The following is a 22915-nucleotide window of genomic DNA, read 5'->3' on the forward strand; positions in this document are numbered from 1 at the left end:
TACACCCGGAGAACATCACAGTGTTGAGATGAACGTAGAGGAAGATAACATCATACAAGAAGTATCCTTTGAAGAGACAGAAGAAGTATCAACGAGGCCGCGAGAAAGAGGAGGAGGAGCTACAGCGGGGGCCTCATGTCGTACATCCTTCCTGATGAGGAGGACGAGGAAGAAGAAATGGAGAGAGATACTAGTAGCGAAGAAGTGTCCATGGAGGTTACTGAGGAGTCATACATGGAGACCAGCAGTGATCAAAGCGAAACAGTCATCGCTGGGGTGCAAGAGTCAGAGAGTACAGAAGTGAAAATTACGACTCAGGGCAACGCCGAATCGTCCCAGCAGGAGTCATGCATGGAGACCGGCACTGATCATACCGAAACAGTCAACTCTGGGGTGCAAGAGTCGCAGAGTATGGAGGTGGACATATCGATTCGGGGCGACGCCGAATCATCCCAGACAGTGACCACTGAGATTATGACAATAACTAGCACACAGCAAGAAGAGGGGCAAGGTGTGTCTACAACGTCCTCTGATATGACGATGGTGGTTGAGACTAATGAAGTCGTGGGTGTAGAGAAAACATCTCACGCAGCTACAAGTACCGATACAACAGTGGAAGAGTCTGCCCAGTCAACAATGACTTCAGAGGATGTTATTGTTGAACCGCAAGAGCCCCGAAGTACCGAAACCATTAAGACCAAAAGAGGCAGACCAACAAATGAAGATAGGCGGGCGAGTGCCACCACTAGACGTAAGTCATACTTTCTCCGCAATAAGATGAGTCCTAGAGTTGCTAAATTGCGCGCGGGCAAGGCACTTGAACCTGCAAAAGCTGGACAAGGACGAAAGAAAGCTGAGGAAACTGAAACTCGAAAGAGGAAGGGAGTACATGTTGAATCAAATAGCACAGCGGTAACACTGAATAAGAAACAGAAAACCGCGATCAAGAAGACAACAAGTGCGACAGTAGAACAAGGCATTTCATTGGTTCTCAGTAGGGTGGATGAACAGCAACATTCTGACGAAGGAGATGTCTTGGATGAAGATGAAGATACTAAGGTAGCAGAAACAATGGAGGAGACTATGACAGTATCTGAAACAGGCCCACGAGATGAGCAAGACGAAGAAGAGAAAGACGAAAGTGCGATAGCAGAGGGAGAACCGGCTCTCGGTGAACAGGCGGAGGCTCAAGAGGAAGGGACGGAAGAGTCCATTACAGATGAAAGCAACATTACTGAAGTGACGGACAACGCCGTGAAGACGATCCATGCTGACGAGATTGAGGAATCACATGACCAGGAAGACTTCATTGAGGAGCTGCCCGAACGGTCTGCTGACCAAGAAAAAGTCGAAGAAGAGCATCAATATTCGACTTTGACAAACGTTCAGACAGTCACAGAGACCTCGGCTATTACAAATGAGACAGAGGAGCACATAAAAGAAATAACGCAGGGTGATGAGGGTGAGGTAGTCAGAGATAAAAGCATCACTATCGTGTCTGCACGAGTAGTTGCTGAAACACCCAGCAAAGGCGATTACTGGTTTAGGTCTCGTCGTAAGAGGCGTTTGTTCGACACAGATGATGGCTACACAGTCGGTCACAAGTCAACAAGCCGAAAGTACCCCGTCCAGGATGAACATAAGAAACCCTCGGGGTCTGTAGAAGAATCAAATCAAGTCAGTGTCATTGAAAAGCGCAAGAAGGAACGGAAGGAACGCCAACCATCGGTCAATGAGGACAAACAAGAGGAAGTTCTTGCACTAGGTGAGGCATCAACAATCGAAACAGCTATTGCCACGAAAAGCAAAGCGCAGGATGAACAGACGACTAAGTCTGTCAGTAAATCAAACCAGAAAAAGGTCATCACGGTTAAGACTGCCACGAAAAGGACCGAGAGGGCAAGCAAAGATGTCGATGGGCGAAAGAGATCTTACTGGTTGAGGGGACGGAAAGCTGTCCGCGGCCCCGACACGGAACCAAAGGTTAGGACTTCGCCTGCAGCCAAGGCCAACAGCACGAAAACTGTCACCGAGACACGGCAAAGCAACGTTGAAGGTTCACTGAAGAAGAAAAGCTTCTTTATACTGGCATCAACTAAGCCTCCTGCCTCTGCGGCGTCTATCAAAGGGACAGTCTTGAATAATACTAGTAAAGAACCGGGTGATCAGATGGAAGCTTCTGTAGAAGAGGTTTCTATCGTTGATGCCGAAGCTAAAGATCCAAAAGCTAATGAAGAGGTGACCGGTGAGGGCACAGAAGACGAGGAAAAGATTGAGGAAAATGATAAGGAAATACATTCCCAAGGCAAGCAAACAACAATGGCAAAGCTAGAGGTAGTGCAAGAAGAACATGAAGAACTTCTAGGAGAGGAGGCGGAAGAGGAGGCGGAAGAGGAGGCGGAAGAGGAGGCGGAAGAGGAGGCGAAAGGGGAGGCGGAAGAGGAGGCGGAAGAGGAGGCGGAAGAGGAGGCGAAAGGGGAGGCGGAAGAGGAGGCAGAAGAGGAGGCGGAAGATAAAGCAGAAATAGCAGAACAAGATGGGGTAAGGGAGGAAGAAGAAGAAGCAGAAGGGGAAAGTGAGAAGGTAATAGAAGACGAGGAGGAGAATGAAGAAGAAGAAGAGGAGGGGGAACCAGAAGAGGAGGAAGCTGAACAAACGCGAGCCAAAACAAGTAGCCAAGGACGCCGAGGAAATTATTGGCTGCGGTCGAAAACGGTCTACTATGGCAGTGGGCCCAGTGCGCGAAGTGGCTTCCTTGCTGCCATTGCTACAACTACAATGTCTAGTGGTGCAAAACACATTGGCAACAAAACCACTATGAAATCGACTGAGGAAACGACAACTACTGAAAGTGACGTGGATGACGAATCAGAAAAGTTAGATAAAGAAGGAATGGAACAAGAAAAACACGAAAGACAGGAAGACAAACTAGAAGATGAAGTTGAAGTTGAAAAGAAGGAGGAAGAATCAGTAACAGTCGATGAAGAAGTCAAGGAACAAGAACAGTACGAAATACATGAAGAAGACGCAGTAGACGAGGAAAAGAAGGAGGAAGAACGGGAAGAAATACAACTTGGAGAAGAGCAAACATCAACAGTACAAGACGAGGCAGCAGAACAAGATCAAGACGGAACGGTCGATGATGGAGAAGTAATGGAACAAGAACAAAATGAAGAAGAGGAAGAAACTCTAGAAGACGTAGATAAGGAAAATGAGGAAAGTGAGGAACCAGAAAAGGCTGTTGAAGGAGAAGTAATGGAACAAGAATTTGATGAACATCAGGAAGAAGAAATTGAAGATGAGGAAAAGACGGAGGATGAGCAGGAGGAAATACAAGAAGAGCAAACAACAGAAGTAGAGGAAGAAAAAGCAGAACAAGCGGAACAAGAACAAGATGAATTAAGACAGGAACAGGAACAAGAAGAAACAGAAGTGGTAGACGAGGAGACAATAGAAGAGGAGGAGGAGGATGAAGAACAGGAGGAAGCAGAACAAACGCGAGTTAAAACAAGAAGTCACGGACGCCGAGGAAATTATTGGCTGCGGTCGAAAACGGTCTACTATGGCAGTGGGCCCAGCGCGCGAAGTGGCTTCCTTTCTGTCATTGCTACAACTACCATGTCTAGTGGTGCAAAGGGTATTGACAACAGCACCACTATGAAATCGGCTGAGGAAACGATAACTACTGAAAGTGACGTGGATGACGAATCAGAAAAGTTAGAAGTAATAGAAAAATACGAAAGACAGGAAGACAACTCAGAAGATGTTGAAAAGAAGGAGGAAGAATCAGTAACAGTCGATGAAGATGTCAAGGAACAAGAACAATACGAAATACATGAAGAAGACACAGTAGACGAGGAAAAGAAGGAGGAAGAACGGGAAGAAATACAACTTGGAGAAGAGCAAACACCAGCAGTACAAGACGAAGAAGCAGAACAAGATCAAGACGGAAAGGTCGATGGCGGAGAAGTAATGGAACAAGAACAAAATGAAGAAGAGGAAAACAATCTAGAAGACGTAGAAGACAAAGATGAGGAAAATGAGGAAAGCGAGGAAGCAGGAAAGGTTGTTGAAGGAGAAGTAATGGAACAAGAATTTGATGAACATCAGGAAGAAGAAATGGCAGATGGGGAAAAGACGGAGGATGAGCAGGAGGAAATACAAGAAGAGCAAACAGAACTAGAGGAAGAAGAGGCAGAAATAGTGGAACAAGAACAAGATCAATTAAGACAGGAACAAGAAAAAACAGAAGGGGTAGACGAGAAGGCAATAGAAGAGGAGGATGAAGAAGAGGAGGAAGCAGAACAAACGCGAGTTAAAACAAGAAGTCACGGACGCCGAGGAAATTATTGGCTGCGGTCGAAAACGGTCTACTATGGCAGTGGGCCCAGCGCGCGAAGTGGCTTCCTTGCTGCCATTGCTACAACTACCATGTCTAGTGGTGGAAAGGGTATTGACAACAGCACCACTATGGCATCGACCGAGGAAACAACAACAACTTTTGTTTCTAAGAATAGCTTTGTTGACGAATCAGAGAAGTTAGATGAAGAAGGAATGGAACAAGGTCAATACGAAAATAAGGAAGAAGATACACAGGAGGAAAGGGAGAAGGAAATACAAATCGAAGTGCAAGTGCCAGCTGAAGACGAAACAGCAGAGGTAGTGGGACAGGGTCAAGAGGAAAGACAGGAAGATGAAACACCGATGGAGGAGGAGGAGGGACCAGTAGAGCAAGTAGCAGATGCAGAAGAAGCAGACGAAGACGAAAGAGAGGAAAGAGAATTAGATAGGGAAGAGGCAGAACGTGTAGAAGAGGAGGGGGAAGATGAGGAAGAAAAGGAGATAGAAGAAAGACAGGATGAGCACAAGGATATACAATTTGAAGTAGAGCAAGGACCAGATGAAGAAAAAGAAGAGGTAGTGGAAATAGAAGTGGAAGACCAAGATGAAAGAGAGGAAGGAGAATCAGATAAGGAAGAGACAGAAGCTGTAGAGGAGGAGGGGGAAGGTGAGGAACAAAAGTACAAAGAACGAAAACAAGTTACAAGTGCAGTCGGACGCCGAGGGAACTATAGCTTGCGATCAAGGACAGTCTACTACGGTAGCGGACCAAGTGCACGCAGTAGTTTTCTTGCTGCCATCGCGACTACTTCTATGTCTAGTGGTCAAAAAGGAAAATTCAAACCAAGGCACACGACGCAGAATCAAAAGAGGGAGCACGGGGCCACTCAAGGGTCACAAGCAAAATAACAGCAATGACATCACAAGGCGAAACGCCCGAAGCGACGGTTATTGAGGAGGCTGATTTGGAAGAAGAGTCGGAAAAGGTAGATCATAATGGTGAAGTTCAAAACATCACCGTATTATCAGAGAAAGGTGAACTGTCTGGCTCTGAACTTCAAGCAACGACTACATATTTCATCACGAAAGTAACTGAAGAAGGGACTAGAGGAGATGAGCTGGCGGTGGATGTGGATACTATGTCACAAAGGACAACAGTTTCAACAGTGACCACAACTAGTCGAGCTTCTACAGATAACACGCATATGGAAGATGCCGTGTCCACAGCAGGAGAGCAGACCATCACTGAAGTATATGAAGAGCAGGCTGACTCCGAAGCTGCGGTTATCGCTGATGACAATGATGAAAGTGATGGGGATGGCAGCGGCATTGAAGAGATTTCAGATGCCGCTGCTGAGGATTCGTCCCATAAGTCCAAGGTTGAGGAGAATCTGATTACCATGGCTATCCAGGAAGATCGTATTGAGAGAGAATCTGCAGCTAAGAAAGGAAAGGCGACAGTAGAAAGCTACACAGAGCAAGAAGCTGGTAAAGTAACTGAATTTGAGGAAGGCACGGGAGAGGACGCAGAAACAGTGACCAGGGGGAGAAAGGGTGGCACAAGGGGAAACTATTATCTGCGTTCTAAGACGGTGTACTACGGGAGTGGGCCAAGTGCAAGAGGCGGTTTCAGAGCTGCCATGGCTGCCGCGGCCATGCGAGGGGCTGTCGCTGACCGGACCAAAGCGTCGAGCGCAAAGGCAGTACTTTCAAGGAAGGCCAAGAAAACAGATGTTCATCAAGCATCGAGTGAGAATCCAGAGGAATTAAATGTTGTAGAACAAGAAGCAGTCGTAATGGCTACTAGCAGTTACGAAGAAGAAAGTTCTGAAGAAATTCAAGAGTCGTCGACGGATGAAACCGTGACTGTTGAGAGCCTTGAACAACACACAAGTGAAAGTTCAGGGGACACGACTGAAGACCAAGATGCGTCAAATGCAGAATCTGAAGACAAGGCGAATGAACAGCAAGACTCTGAGGACAGAGAAGCACACACCTCAGATACTCAGGCAGATACGGAAGTATGCGCGACAGTTGAGAGCCCTGATGACCTTGCTGTCGGACAAGAGACAGACCAAACTTCAGAAGAGAGTATGGACGACCCGGAAAGCCCCCAAACGCAGGAGGTTGCTGACGTTGAACAGACAAATAAAATGGAAATGCCTCCGGTCCCCAAAAACGTATCTAAGAAACGCAAGCATGATGAATCATCGATTGGAGAACGTTCCACTAAAGGAGAGGGAAGCCAGAAAGGTTCAAGAGGTAACCACAACTTGCGGTCAAGGACAGTCTACTACGGCAGTGGACCAAGTGCGCGTAGCGGCTTTCTTGCTACTATCGCGGCCGCCACAATGAGCAACAGACAAGGACAATCTGTGACATCACGATCAGCAAAGAAGTCATCAAGATTTGTTATGTCATGTGGCAATACAAGTGAAAAAGAGCAGACGGAAGAAGCAAATGCCGTTACCATCCAAGATGACGAGAACGGCCCGTCAGAAGAAATCTCAAAATCAACTGAAGTTCAAGGAGAAGGAGCTGAAACAGTTTCCACCACGATTGTAGAGGGCATCACAGATGAGGATATTGAGGGCGTCTTGGAGGAGCTGTCAGAAAGTGCTGCCAGCGGGCAGATGTCTCTTGAGGACGCTATGGCGGAGGCTGCGTCTCCCAAAGATATTCTGACAGAAAACCAGGAAGAGAGCGGGAACGAAATTCAGGCTGAACATAGCACGGCAGATGCTATAGAGACTTTGGACGACGCCTCTTCTATCGACGACGACCCCTCTACAACAGTGCAAAGTTTTCAGACCAGTGACAAACAGCAAGAGGTACAAAACATCGTGTCATCGTCTACATCAAAAGTGGGTAGGAAGAAGAGAAAGGTCGACTACACCGAGACAGTTGGACAGAGCGAAGAAAAAGCAGATTCAATGGATGTAGCATCGTTGAGGCACAGACAGAAAGTATGACAGATGGAGAAGGATCTGAAGAGATGGTGGTAAGGACAAACACACAGAAGGAAAGTGCTGTGGAGTCCAGCGAATCGCCTGGCCGTTCATATTGGCTAAGAAAACGGACGATCGCGTATTATTACTCAACGGGACTTGAATCTCCCCTGGCAGTGGTCACAAAGTCATCAACCGTGTACGAGACAGACAGCAAGAAACGCAACAAGAGCTCAGAGGCAAGTACCAAGGCGACTAAACGAGCAATAACCACCAGCAAGGAGGTGGCATCCAAGAAATCTAGAAAGGAAACCACCGTAGTTCAGACAGAAGGAGAGATCAGTTCACCGTCTGAAACGCTGGAAGAATCCTCCGCATCTGAAGCTCAGAGTACAACGGAACAGGAGGTATCGTCGACAGGGTCGATGGAAGTGGAGACAACTTCTGTTAAGGTGACTTCATCTGACGACAGCCAGAGTGAGAAAACCGAGACCATTGTGATGGAGGATGGAGAAACATCCAGCAAAACGATTCTATTCGCCGACCCAGGAACAGCCTCTACGTCGACTGAAACAACAACGATCATAACTAACGTCGAGGTAGGCTCAAAGGGACTCGGTGCCGACACAGAGACGCACGAAGAAGTGATGACTACCACATCAAAAACTAGGATGAGAGGCAGTCGAAAAGTGGGACCAAAAACGGTGACAAAGATATCCACACTGGAAAGTGTGGAGGAGCTTCCAGAGGACCAACATGTAAGTACATGTAACCTGTTCTACTATAGGTAACGTTACTAGGTCAACGTTAATGAAGAAAATTGAAACATTTGCTTGAAAGAGAATTAGCGCTAAGTTTGAATCTCCATCATCATTCCATACACTTTGCTTAGTATGAGTGATGACTAACTTCGCCTCCTTATTAATTCCCAAGGACGAGAAGGAAGGCGAAGCCATTTCAGCAGTCGAGACTGAAGAGGTCATGACAGCAAGAAGCGAAGAACAAGGGTGTGTTCACTTATTTGTTACTGAATATTCAGATTAACATTAGCACACATAAAACCTTTATGCTCAGGGGTATCGGTCGCACATTCTATTGGTCACAAACTTTTTTCACATTGTGTAGGCATTCTTATTGCTATAGTCAAGGCAGATGTCATAGCATATATATTCAGTGTTGTTAAAGTATGGTCCGTTGTTTTTGGTATTCATTGCATTACGTCATCCCTCCCTCTAGAACAACATCTGAATCTCTCCTGTCAACTGGCAAGAAATCGACCAACAAGTCCAAAACAGTGAAAACTACTACAGTGAAGACTTCAAAGATGAAGACGACTTCATCGAATGTTTCAATGTCACACACAACCGTCGTGACCAAGTCTTCCTCTTCAACGAGGAACATCAACAGCGAGGGATCTTTGGGCCAGGTATACTCCATGTCCCTTAGACGGATGGGAGACGGAAAGAGACGTGTGTACACCTGGAACACTTAAGACGAACACTGCTACTCCTAAGGACCAGTTTGTTCAGGTTTATTCAAATTGACCCAATAATTGTTGTGGGACCAATAGTTGTTGATTTCTTTGTGTTACAAACGGCTACCTCCTTTAATGTGTGTTACAAGAGTGGTTAGTTCTAGTCACTACAGTGAAATTTATTAGACGTTATACAGTCCAACATGGCTACGGTGTGGTATAACATGTATTGGTGTTTGTTTGCTTAATAGCCTACTAGATGATTAAGATAATGTGTATGCTAGTGGAGGTAGTGGCATATATATTCATAGATGTAGGTCCAAGGAATTGGATATATTTTGGGAACTTGTCATCAAACTAGAGGTTGAATCTTTACTGACTTTTCACGTTTTGTACTTTGAAATTTGTAGCGGGAGTAAATGATAGGGGTGTGCGATAGCTAGATGCAAAGTACATGGATATTTCTGAGTTAACATCAACTGTCATATTTCCAACGGATGCCATGATACTGCCACTTGCGAAAAATACATGGATTTAAAGAGACGTACGAATGCATCAGTAATCCTGAGGTATATACACTTCAGATATCTAGGTGTCCAAAACAATCTTGACAATGCTTTTTTTATGTAGTGACATTATGACAACTGGTGAAATTATGAGAGTTGATGTTACAATGTTATGATAGTGTGAGATCTGTAATGTTAGAATTAGCTTCAGTGTGTGGACAAGAGTTGCACTATGCTCCTTACTAATGAATCAAGTACCAATTTCAGTAAAAGAAAGACAAAAATACATGGAACAGTCTATTACATACTTTGCTTTAATCTGAAGTGGTACAAAAGTCTGTGTGACATCTATGAAAAAAGACAACAATCATGAAGTGTTACAAATGTAACAGCAGCAGTTTACAAAAATATCTCCTTCAACGTGGAGATCCTCTCAATATGTGGGATGCAAAAGGCTCTTATATTACAAGTTGATGGTTGGATTGTTGGATGAAGAAAAGGGAAATGTAACGTTTATGAAAATCTATAATCAAAAGTTGATGGTTGGATTGATCCTTGGATATATGAATAAAAGGGAAATTAATGTAACACGTATAATATGGACTCCTTTGGTTACCTTTCCATTGTATCAATGCCTACAATGTAGCTTGCACCACTTTTATACATCTATAAGCAATACAATGTAGATACATACAAGGATAATTGTAACATATCCCTCAAGCAAACCTTGCTGGTTTTGACTCTGGCTTCCCATAGATACAACAGTGTTATATATAAAAGGTTTCAAAGAAATATAAGGGGAGGGGGACATACATAATACGGTTGGCTCCCTACTTGACATGTATCGGCATACCACACTGACACAGAAAATAGTGAAGCTGCAACTTGTTTGGTCCAGTCTTAATCAGATGTAAAATGTAGGCGCTTGTGACACTCAGAAATATACTCGTGTATCATAAAGCTGAATCCAGCAGTATGAATAACAACGTTGCAAGATAAAGGTCTTGTATCATGTATTTTCTTTCTTTCCTGAGCCCACTGTGATGGTTCAGGCCCCTTAAATTAATCACTTAACACGTTACTGTCTTAAGCATATAGAAGGAAAAATACATAAATGATCACCTCATCTCTAAGTTAAAATCAAGCCAGAACTCAATTTTTCCCAGTGGACATACAAGAGTCACCAGCACCAGTTTTCTAAGGAACATCCCCACCCAAATACAAAATGATTAATGTAACCTTTACTGCAACTGATTTCTACTTCATAAAATATTTCTAAACATACCAAAAAACAGTCTTTGCTGTTCCCTATAACTATTGTACAAATTCATTTCATTTTTCATGACAAAATAAGACAAGTAAAAAAGTGACAAGGTTTTGTTTAGAAAAAAATTGTAAATGACAATCATTGAAAGTCATACAAAAGTGAAGTTTAGGCAGAGTGTATCTTACCATGCTATGAAGAAAGAGACTTGTGCTAAGTTTGTTCACACTTCAATATTTTATGGTGGGATGATTTTGACAAAAAGAAAACTTCCAAATCTATCCTGCATGCACATCCTGCATGTAGGTTACATTTTCACTCATTAATTGTGCCCTGTACAGTACATTTACACTTTGCCATTCTTAATGAATTTAAGAACCTTCTTTGATATACAAAATAAATCATTAATCAGTTACACTTATATACCACTGCACTGCCCATATACGGTAGTTTTTGGGTAGTTGTTGTTCAAGTACATTTTACTTTTTGACACTATCCCAATACCTTAAAATGCAAATACACGCAATTTGCTGTCTATATAATACTGCCTCTGATGGTGCATAGCATAAAACTCGTCAAAATAAAACATGAATGTAACCCATTCTATGCTGAATTCAGTCAAAATGTCACTGATTCAAGAAAACAAGTGCTACATTCTGTAAACATAAAAGCAGAAAAGTGCCGATTTGTACTGTCCCTGTCTGGCAAGCTGCAAGTATGCATCACTGATGATTTCTACTTTATCCAGACATACCTGGCCTTGATTTACAGCAATACCACTATATCGCAAACAAACACTGTAGAGACATGTGATGTTACTTTTCAAAGCACCACAAAGTACTACAAATCTGTGTAGAATGATGTTCCCATGAATGGATATGGAATGAGATTTCTCTTTACTGGAATGAGCCTCCATCTTCGTCAATCATTTCCTACAATTAATCTCTATTCATAGGAATTAGTTAAAAACAAGTTCTGATATCCTAACAAATATAATAAGAGTCATTGCACTAATGGTCAATACAAATATGGTTCGTCTAGTATCACTTAGTTTACATCAACAACCTTACTATTATACAGATCAATTCTAGTAATCCTGTCAACTAGATTGTCAATCCTGTCAAATACATTGTCAATCCTGTCAACTAGACTGTCAATCCTGTCAACTAGATTGTCAATCCTGTCAACTAGATTGTCAATCCTGTCAACTAGATTGCTACATAGTTCATCTATTGCATGACAAATCCTCTAGAACAGAACTAAACACTTATCTTATTAATAGGAACAGATCATGATCAGGCAGGTTGAGAATGGGTGTGTTTGGAAAAAATTGGTCATCAGAAAATTTTGATATGTACAATTACATTTTGGCAAAAAAGTGCAGCATGTAGGGTTGACCTAGGGTTATGGAATGCATCCCACAACATCCTCTCCTACATAATCCTGGTTTCTACTGTCAAGAAAGCTGGACATTTTTCTGTAAAGCACCCTTAGGCCAGAATTGTGCAGGTCATAGCATTATGTTTTTATGATTCCCTGTATTAAAGTTTCTGTTATGTACATACACCTGTAAATATAAATCCTAAAATGGGTAACATTATATACATGTTGAAATACATGAAGGGCATTACTCAGTGACTCTTGTGAATTGCCATGCATCTATTGTACAACAAAATCAAAATCTCTCTTGTGCATGTGGCCAAGCTGCTTTCATTAATATCTTGGAGAAGATAGATACTTATAACATCCTTCACCCTTTTTGTATTTGTCCCGCTAAGGATTCACAATGACAAGTGCAAAACTTTCAACCAAATCACAATCTTTCATTCTTTAACATACAATACAATCCCTGACATACGTAAAACAGTCTTCACATACATTTCTCCCATACCATATGCATCAGGCACCCTCATACCGAGTTCCCTGTTCATGCAACTGTCTGTACAACTAGGCCTCTATGCTGCAGTCACTGTCATCCTTCACTCTCCCGTTTGCCCCCTCGTTGTTATTGAACGCTCGCTGCGGTCTCCTGACGTTCCAGTGGAGGCACTCTGCGAGACTGTCGAACCAGTCGCTGATCTGATCAAGCTTGCAAATTGATGGAATCGGAAACTCAGAAGTGGTGATCCTTACACTGCAAGATCAAAAACAAAAACTGTTCAATGGGATGAAACAAAACAATTTCAATTTCAGATCAAGATCAGTGTGTTCAAATACATGCAAGTTAACCACAATAACTTTTGAACCACCTACATTGGCTATAAGTAGCAGCAAGAAGTAGTTTCCAGTCATTCTACCCTGATGATGGTGTCTGATGGACATCGAAACGTTGGAAGTAAGTACTCCCTTGTGCCTAAATAACCTTACTATATGAACTTTTGAAGTTTTGTGATGACAAAGAAGTGGTTTCCACACACCTGTCTCCCACTTTAATCTCCTGTCTGTTTCTACCATCCAGGGAAACCCAGGCAGAGCCTCTGGACTCAGGGGAAACCATGACCTGAAGATAGAAAATAATCTACATCAATGTATGATAATGTGTGATATAAAACCATGGACAGTTGACATGTTGTGTTAAATGAAGCATATGATGCGCACGCATGTATCTACCAATCTTTTCACATTGATAAAAGAAGTTGAATCAGTCTTTACTGCTAGGTACTAGAGTATTTATTTGGACATCTTAGACAGCACCCACTGTCTTTTATCAGTGAAATGAAAGTAAAAGAATACAAGACTTTACGGAACAAAGAACACTTAACAAAACAAAGAACACTTCCATATATCAATAAGAAGTATTCTTTGTTCTGTAAAGTCTTGTATACTTTTATTTTCATTTCACTGATGAAAGACAGTGGATGCTGTCTGAAACATCTGAATAAATATTGCAGTATCCAGAAATAAAGATTGATTCAACTTCTATTATTCAATTTCCTGGATGACACATCTGCACAAACATATCCACATTAATCTTTCTTTAATTAATTTGTAGTCTTTCTTGACTAAAACGGCTAAAAAAATGTCAAAGAACAGCCGAAGCCTAACCTCTGCTTGGAGAGTAGGGGACTTGGCCCTCCTTACCTTAATCTCCACACCAGCGGGCACTACGATTGGTCTGAAGGACAGGGAATGTGGACAGATGGGGGTGACCATGATGGCGGGAACGTTGGGATGGACCATGGACGCTCCTGCAGCAACAGCGTAGGCCGTGCTGCCAGTGGGGGTGGACACTATCAGACCTGCATGTATGGAAACCACATGTTGCATTTGCTTGTAACATTCACCCTCGCAAAGCTCAGTTCAATAGTCAAAACTCAGGGGAAACACTGGAGAAACACATCCAGCAAAATAGAAGGTATCTCCTGTGTGTATCTTCCCTAGTCAAAGGGTTTCTAATGTTTGCTTTGGTAGGAGGATACTGTATTACATATCTGAAAGATTTTCTTATGTATGGAAACCACATTACATTTGCTTGTAACTTTTAACACGAAAGATTCACATCAATATAAAAGTTGTGATGGAAGAAAAGAAATCCCAATAGAGAAGAAGGCAGGTCCAGATAAAACATGAAGTAGTTACAAGGGTGTGACATTCAAAATGTTGCACACTGTTAGATTAGTACACCAGTGTAGATATTTTGTACAGCAAAAGTGGTCGCGTCGCATTGGTCAGGTGGACGTTTTGAAAAGGTCACTTAATGCTTACGTCAGTGGGAAAATTTTCGAGACCAAGAAAAAACGGTACACGAAGAGAAGGTCACTTGGGCAGGTTTGATTGTAGTTGTTAGTAATGCGTGTTATTTACCATACTTTGTACCTGGTGTAATTGATGTGCAAAAAAAATTCAAAATGTTACTTATTGCATGAAACAAAAAGGACTAATGCTGGAATGTCTGAAGGGTTTGCTATGAGTCACTTACCGTCTCCCTGTACAGAGGTGACATGCCTGCCTTCCAGGTACAGGTCCAGGTGACACAGGTAGGGGGAGGGGCCTCTGTCGATCACAACTTCATTCAGCACCTGAATCTTCTTTGGTTTCTCTATACTGTTGATGTGACTGTCACATTCAGCGTCTGTTATCACACACTTCAACCTACTCCTTAGGGTTAGAGCTGCATGACCTGAAACAGACAGAGAAGAGTCATTAAAAATGACCATAATCCCAACATACCGGTAAAACACAACACTTATTGCTTTAAGGTTGCCATTTTAATAATCACAAGGGTTGTTCAAGACTGTACATCAAAATTAACTGCCTTTGTCTGTTAGCTTCACCTGAATTATCTTTTTGCAACTTTTATCTTGTCTTGAAATTTCTTAGGACTTTGCAGAGTCACATGGAAGCCAGTGTGAAAACTAGCTGACTGTTGCCAACCCCTGTGTCAGGGATCCCAGCAGCAGTATAATCAAATACTGGAAACTACTACTTTTGACATGAGCCTAATTTGAATCAATGTCCTTCAAATAAGTTTTCATTAAAAAGATTGAAATATGACCTACCTTCTAGAACATGGTTGACCTGTGATTTAAAGTTGTCAAACTCAAAAGGTGTGAGAAATCCCAGGGAGCCCATGTGGAACGCCATCACAGGGGGAACACTGCCCTGTTTAGAGAAAAAAAAACAATTATAACATGTCAAAATGTTTCTAAAACAAAAACAATCAAAACTGCAGAATACCTCAAGCCCATTAGTCTCACTTTATAAAAACTCATATCTGATTCAGAACAGGACAGTTTATCTTGATTTTACATTTACATGTAATGTCAATACTCATATACGTTTGCCTGGTGCCCAAAGACATTAAAATCATGTCACATATCAAACACGCCAAAAAGTAGTTACTCAAGCAACTGGATATGGTTCTGGAAATAGTCAGACATTTCAACTACTATCCAGTAGTTTTTGCCAGTGTCAGTTGCTTGAGTAACTACTATCTTATTACCTGGATGTCTAACCTACATCGACACATATTAAAACACATGAGAAATTCTTTAATGGGATTGTCTTGAACACCTGGATATTGAGAATGCACAGACCTCAGGGATTACTACTGATGCTGCTCTTTTAACCCACCCCTTCTTTACATGTGGCGGTCCAAGGGCACGTTGCAGAATAAAAACAGAGTTGACGTAACTAACTAACCTGGAACAGTGAGGATGCCCACAGAAGTGTACCGTCTCCTCCCAGACAGATGATGAAGTCTATTCTGCCAGACAGGTCCTCCGTACCTGGAGTCAAGGGGGAGGGGGGCATTGGTAAGAAAATTTGTTTATTCCAAAATATCATCTTACCAAAAATCGTTAAAAACGTTAATGGGACAAGAAAGATATTTATTTTGCAGTATAGCAGTCATGACTGTGACAGACTGTCCAATACATAATGCAATTTGTTTCAGTCCTTTTTCTAAAAGTAATGATGTGTACATTTCCATTCTGTAGTGCTTACCTTCTTTGAATGTGTTGAGTTTTTGTTTGATCGGTTGGAAACCAGAGTCATCTGCGATCATTTCATCCTCCAGTGTGGAGACTTCCACATAAACCACCATTCTTTTCTCCTGTAAGACCATTCATTCATTCAGTTAATCAGTATCAAGATAATTCTTTATCAACGAAGTATTCAGCTAACAACACGGGATAACAAAGGTTTCCTTCATCTAAATTATAATGACCATATGAAGAATATGCTGTCAAACATCAATTTCAAGATGTTATTTCTTAATCATCTAGTAGGAAGCTTTTTAACAATCTGAACCTAAGATAAATGAGTCCAGGCAATTAGTCAACAATCAATAATAATATCTCTTGAATACTAGAAGAAAAAATCCTATTGTCCACTATTGTGGAAAAGCTCAATCAATCAATAAATAAATGGATAAATTCACATCAATCCATACTTATTCCACAGAATTAAGTCCTATTCTTAGGAGAGACTAAGGGTATTCTCCAAGCTCTTTACAACCTCCCTCCCAGTTAACACCATCTATGCATAGCCTCCTTCACAGACTTCAAGTGGGGCTGGCTTTTACTTCATGGTGACGGTTGCTGGTTGGCTAGTTTCAAAGTTGGCTAAGGTTGTCTTCTGGAAAAGGGAGTTTGCCTCCAGGTGGGACAAAACTCGTTCCACGGCAAACTACCTTCTACTGCAAACTCCCTTTCCCAGCAATAGACAACCTTGGCCAACTTTGAAACTAGCCAACAAGCACCCCCCCCCCCCATAAAATAAAGCCCAGACCCACTCAAAGTCTGCGAAGGAGGCTAATCCATGCAGTTCTTGGTAAAACCGCTGACCTGAACCAGCCAGGTGACCAGGTCCATGAAGGGCTGCACCACGGAGCACTCATGGATCTTCTTGATGATGAGAACACTGAGCGGGGGTTTGTTCCATGTCAGCCGCTGAGACAGGGGGTCCTGCACGTGCCTAAAGAAGGGAAATATTTCATTTACATCAAATAAACCACTCTTTTAAAACAATCCTTATCCTTATTTCATTTATCATCTACCACTACCACATTAAGCATATTACCTTACTTGTAAATTATTACTCATTGACTAATTAATTTAGTCTACTAGTATAAGGGAAGAGGGTTTAGTTTAAGCTACATATTACATTTTTCCTTCCTCCTGCACCTGGTTTTATGTATTGCTTTTGTATGATATTTATGTATTTTTACCAAATAAATAAACAAACAAACAATCCAGGAATATAAAATGTTTTGTACATGTGTAAAGGCAAAGTTCCATCATCCTCAGAAGTTAGCTAGATAAGTATACTTTTTATATTTTTATATTTTAATCTTGAAAAATCAAAATCTCTATGCTGTGATAAAAAAAAAAGGTTGACAAGTCTTCAGACCTATTCTTATATAAGTGGTGTACTGTATAAGTAATGGCAACGAAACCTTTAAATGATCCGTCTCAGGAAAAACAGATGTGGTCCCAACTATTTGTTGCACTCAAATATAACTTGAAGACCCCTCCCTTAACAAACTCTATAAGAGTAACACATTACTCTGATATGCATACAGTCGTTTTTTGACAGCTAAAACTTCCATATCCACATTTTCTTCTGTTGGAATGACAGATTGACCAAAACTTATAAGTATTTGATATGTAAAACTGTATTTACTGCTGCTATGACAACAAACATACTATGTTGGTTGGTTGTCAAGCACAATGAATCTAACTTGCATGTAAAACATCATATACACAACAATCAACAAAACAGTCTAAGATTGAAATACACATGACTTACGTAATACAAGATTTCTGTGGAAGTTTCATTCCCAGACAGTGTGGCATCTCTTATGTCACCTGTTGCACGTTGAACTTCTGACTAACTGAGTCCAAAAGGCCAGTAACATGGCATTCTCTATACACTCACAATAAACAATGACACGACTAAAAAGTACAAACACAAAAAAAAGGCTATAACACTTCCTCCTCCGTTCAGCAGGTTCCCAGAAAAAAACATGACTTTTACCAAGAAAATTGCTAGTAGAAATTTAAGCTTAACACCGGGACAAAGTTGGCACAATGTAATGGTCCAAAGGGCACTCCTCACCTGACATAGGTCAAACCAAGTTTTGTTGACAAACTGAAAAATTTCATTTTAAATTTGTAGCTGAGGAACATTGTTTGGTCCTTAAAGTTTCTTCACTAGCTTAAGCTTTACTTGATTTTAGTATGATCATTCTTATACTGAAAACACATGTAATCTGGAGTTAAACAAGTCATAAAATGTACCCCATTAGGTAAGTGGCATGTTCCATTGAACAAACATAACACTGACAAGTGGACTAGTCACCATTATGCAATGATGACTTTGTGCTAAAATAAGCCATACAAAAGAATATTGCTACACAGATACCTGCCCAGGAAACCCCATACCTTACTGAATCAGATGATTTTGAAAAAAAGAAGCTTGTTTGCAAACAGAGTAATACAATTTTTTTGTATAACATATTTGACCTAGACTAGAGGACATTGCCCCAAACTAAACACAAAGGCCTGGATTTTCCTTATCAGATTTTACTGAAATCAGTTATGGAACTGCTTTTAAACAACTGCTTTTTGAAATTTCATCCCCAGACAGTGTGTCATCTCTTATTTCACCTGTTGGAAGTTGAGCATCTGACTAACCAAGTTCAAAGTGCCAGTGACACGGCATTCTACACACTGACAATACACTACGATACAACTAACAACAAACAATGACACAACTGCAAAGTACAAGCACAGAGAAGGGCTACAACACTTCCTCCTCAGTTCAGCTGGTTCCAAGAAAAAAACACACAAGAAAAACAAGAAAATTGCTAAGTGGAATTTAAACTGAACACCGGGACAATGTTATGGTCCAAAGGGCACTTCTTATGTGACACAGGTCATTCCAAATTTTTCCAACAACTGGAAAATGTCAAAACGTATAATGTTATAAAGCTGTAGACTATTGTTCAGATCCTACAATATTTAACACCAAACTTTAACTTGTTTTCCATGATTATACTTCTTTTTAAAACATTATGTTAACTGGTATTAAATATGTTGCAAAAGACATACCCCCGTTAGGTAAGTGGCATGTCCCATTGAACAAACCTAACAGGTGGATTGGTCACATCATTATGCAATGATAATTAAACGATAATAGTTTTGAAACAACCTCAAAGTAGCTCCAAACAGAGTACTGGTAATGCATGTTTTCATTCAAGCAATACACAATTGACCTAAAGAACATTGCCCCCAACCAGTTTATGGTTATGGAACTGCTTCAAAACAGCATTCAGTTGCTTCTCTACACAGCATCAAAAAAAGGGACCCAGAATTTTGGGCAGTTCTAACATCCATTAGTTTTGTTGTGCAAATGACAACAATACTGAGAAGATGGCACTTTTCTAGTCAAGAACCGAATATGATGGGTCAAGTGTTAATTAATACCTTATACACGACCCATTATTGCCACTAGATTTGTCTTGTTGCTTGGGAAGGAGACTGTGAAAGTTATTCCAGGGTTCTATTTTTGAAGATTGACAAGCTGATAGATGGTTTTCTAATGGTACACAAACTGTACTTTGCATGTTGTAGAGAAAAAGGGGAAAGTTATTTACACTGATGATATACTTTCAGTTATCAACATCTGTCAGCACTGATTGATCTAGTATGAATATGCATGCAAATTAAATCAACATAAATTCTGCAATCTTCATCAGAAAAAATTGTCTTGGTGACAATACATTTGAAGATATCATAAAATGCTTTTTGGGTGGGATAAAAAATTTAATATGCGCAGTAGTTCTTGACAAAATCAGTTTATTTTTCGGAAACAGAATTGATGCAATATGTCAATTATCAAGGAAAGTTTGAACTACCTCGGATTATACATCAAACCTTAAGCACCACAAAGAAAATGGTTCACTTACCTAGTAGGAGACTCAAGAGGGACTCTTAAGGGTGCTTCATAAGGCTCTACCTGCATGCCGCAGCAAAAGCATGCTTTCACAACCATCATCTCAAAAAAAGTAGATTCGCTTTTGCGGTTTTGGGTGAAGTGGACAACTTTCCCACAAGGTATTTTTCTTGCAAAAAGACAATTTAGGAAACTCAAAAGAAATTGCCAAAAAGGTTTGAGATAGCAGTGTTTCAGTCAGAAATATATATATTATTCAGCATCTACTATTTGATGTTCTAAGGTTCTAGCTGAAGAGCATGTTGTTCTTTGACATTAAACACAGGTGTTTTTGTCAGGTCTTTTTCAAGCCATATATGGTGTCACTAAATTTTGAATATGGGCCGTACCATTTCTAAAATTTTGGAGGAGTTTTTAACCTTTCTAAAAAATCTATTGCAAAAAAATAAACACATTTCTTATCCTTCCAAAACCTACTACTAGTAAGAAAATGGCTAACCAATTGCACTGTTATCTAATAAGAGTTATGGGCAAGTGGTAACTGAATCCATTTGTACCTTTCTTTGCCATCCTTTACAATAATCAATGGACTAACAATTGCAGTTTGAAAGGAAACGAGTACTATGAAAATTCCATTTCCACACTTCATTAACTAAGATTTTCCAATAGACAAAAACATCTTGTGAGAAGGAAGGAAATAAATCTTAAAGGAAGACCGAAAGAATCAAACCATTTCTCACCTATGGTATTGCCTTGCCATACGCCTCCAAATCATGAAGATCTATGAGGGGTGATCATAAGTTCTCGGCCTCACCCGGAAATAATAAGCACAACTCAAATTTTGAGGCACAACTTCATAGTATGAATCCTTTTATCAATATCATCCAAATTTCAAATCATTGCAGTCATTACTTTCCAGGCATTCGTTTTTTGAAAATTAGAAGGTAAGTGGCGAGAAAAACAAGAGTGAAATGTGATCAGACTTGTGTGGGTGGAGTTCCACATGCTGTAAATTCTTTGTCATTAACAAAAGACATTGTCAAAATGTTTGATAATGATTCTCTTCCTGCTTTCAAGCAGAAAAAAGTGGGTGTCTGACTTCCAGCAGCGCAAGTTGACCCGCACACCTCAGGTCGCAGCTCAATTGTCCACGTTTTTTCCTTCTCCCTTACCTAACGTTACTGGGTGTCGCCCGCAAAGTAATGATCATACTAATTTGAATTTTGGTACACATTCATAAAAGACTTTATACTTGACATCTATGCTTCAAAATCTGAGTTGTGCTTATCATCTTTGGGTGAGGCCGAGGACTTATTGATCACCCCTCGTAGACATTTTCTCAGTTATCATGTTGACAAACCAACAAACCATCACATCTATATGGAAACAGCCTTGAGCCTTTGCAGATAATCCATCAACCCATCAATTGTTGACATATGTCATGTATAAGTGTATGAATAATTTAGGATATTGATGTTTGCTCTTAGGAAAGATTTCTTGCCAAAAAGGTAAGTCAAAGTGGCAGATTATTGTCAAAGATTGATAGATTCCATATATATTATTTATTCTTAATATTTTGATTGTGTTAGTTTAGAATGTCATTAACCAAGACTGAAGTTTTTTGACAATTAGTGAAATTATATGAAACAATTTGATAATATGTTTCATTCCAAATATCCTTTCAAAAGTATGATGCTTATTCTTAAGTCTTGAAGGAGAATATAACATTTTCTTCGATGAAAAATTTCCGCTTTTCGCACTATGATGATCTAATATTTAAGAAAAGAAATCAAAACCACAACTGTTAAACAAATGTCTGTAGGATACAAGCCTCTGTGAGTTAATTATGGTTTATTTTGTGGGTTATTTGTTGCTGTTTGTACATTTGATGATGACATTTCTGACTTACATGACAGTGCGTTGTCTGGCGTACCATCATTCAGCACACCGGATGGGAGAAGTGGAAAATGCGCCTCACCATGTTTTTACCAACCTACCGGTAACTAATCGTGAGATCATATGGCCAGCAAAACAGGCAAACTAAACAAAATTCAACTAAATTGGGAAAGCTAATCATTAGTATCAACTTTAACCCCTATTGGCCTGAACACAATTTTCACCAAAAACACTCAACCCTCTGACAATTTCAAAACCCTCCTTTCCGTAGAGGTAACAACAGTAAGAATATCAATATATTATACTTACATGTGAAAATCCTTGGCTATCCCAGGCATCCTATCTCCCCACTTCGAAACTCTAAAACCTCTTTCAATAAAGACCTTTCAATGACAATGTCTCTCTCCCGACACCAAATTCTGACAGCGATCTGGCAAGTTTGCTTCCATACAATGCCATGTTCCCCTCTAACCAATAGGTTTTATATACTAGTAATGGTTTGGGACTCTCCACTTTTGGTCAACAGTAAGGTTGGGCCAAGTGTGACATCATCAATTTCACCTCATGAATATTCATGACATCAAGGCCTTCCCTCCTATTGGTTTGCTCAACCAATCACAGAGATACAAATGGCTTCCTCATAGTGAGTCATGCCTTAGTTGATGACTGGGAGGTGATTCTCATTTGCAGAGTTGTATCACTTCTCAGAACAAGACTACAGACAGCACCCCAGTATGTCATGCTTATTACTGGGATGTCCCAAACATCCTGTCGATGCAATGATGGGATACAATTTTTTATGTAACACTATTTCTGAGAAGGAAGCTAACCCCTATCACATCCACTACAACTTGGCTTTCTGCCAGTTCTTTGGATTTCAGCTTCCTAACTGTTGGCAGCCCCTACTACATACAGACAAGGACGTTACGTCCTTGATACAGACTGGTTCTTACATACAGACTGGTTCTGGTGAAGAAGAGGATTTCTCCATTTCTAACCCTACTTTTATCATATATCCTTCCTGTATAAGCCCAGAGAGATTTCTATCAAAATGAAAAGCACCCTTCCCCAAGCCTGAGCCAAGGTA

The 22915-nt window shown here is 40.8% G+C and overlaps 3 protein-coding genes across 3 annotated transcripts in view; 2 read left to right on the top strand and 1 right to left on the bottom strand.

Moving 5' to 3' along the window:
* Window positions 1–10756, top strand: LOC118430003 (trichohyalin-like). The gene is given in 4 exon segments (XM_035840682.1): window positions 1–5252; window positions 5255–8047; window positions 8223–8296; window positions 8526–10756. Coding segments are annotated over 2 exon segments (7176 nt in total). The 5' UTR covers window positions 1–135; the 3' UTR covers window positions 7314–8047; window positions 8223–8296; window positions 8526–10756.
* Window positions 7337–8781, top strand: LOC118430105 (mucin-22-like). The gene is made up of 3 exons (XM_035840814.1): window positions 7337–8047; window positions 8223–8296; window positions 8526–8781. The coding sequence occupies exons 1-3, from the start codon at window positions 7337–7339 to the stop codon at window positions 8779–8781; spliced, it is 1041 nt and encodes a 346-aa protein (XP_035696707.1).
* The window catches only part of LOC118429998 (NAD kinase-like), a gene marked incomplete in the record, with an annotated part of 19675 nt that continues 6327 nt past the window's right edge, over window positions 9568–22915 (bottom strand). Inside the window, 8 exon segments of the mRNA XM_035840676.1 lie at window positions 9568–12667; window positions 12951–13033; window positions 13615–13772; window positions 14453–14653; window positions 15033–15135; window positions 15676–15761; window positions 15979–16087; window positions 16821–16940. Of these exon segments, the coding sequence (XP_035696569.1) occupies window positions 12481–12667; window positions 12951–13033; window positions 13615–13772; window positions 14453–14653; window positions 15033–15135; window positions 15676–15761; window positions 15979–16087; window positions 16821–16940 (1047 nt within the window).

Source organism: Branchiostoma floridae, chromosome 14, assembly GCF_000003815.2.
Source record: "Branchiostoma floridae strain S238N-H82 chromosome 14, Bfl_VNyyK, whole genome shotgun sequence".
Taxonomy (NCBI): domain Eukaryota; kingdom Metazoa; phylum Chordata; class Leptocardii; order Amphioxiformes; family Branchiostomatidae; genus Branchiostoma; species Branchiostoma floridae.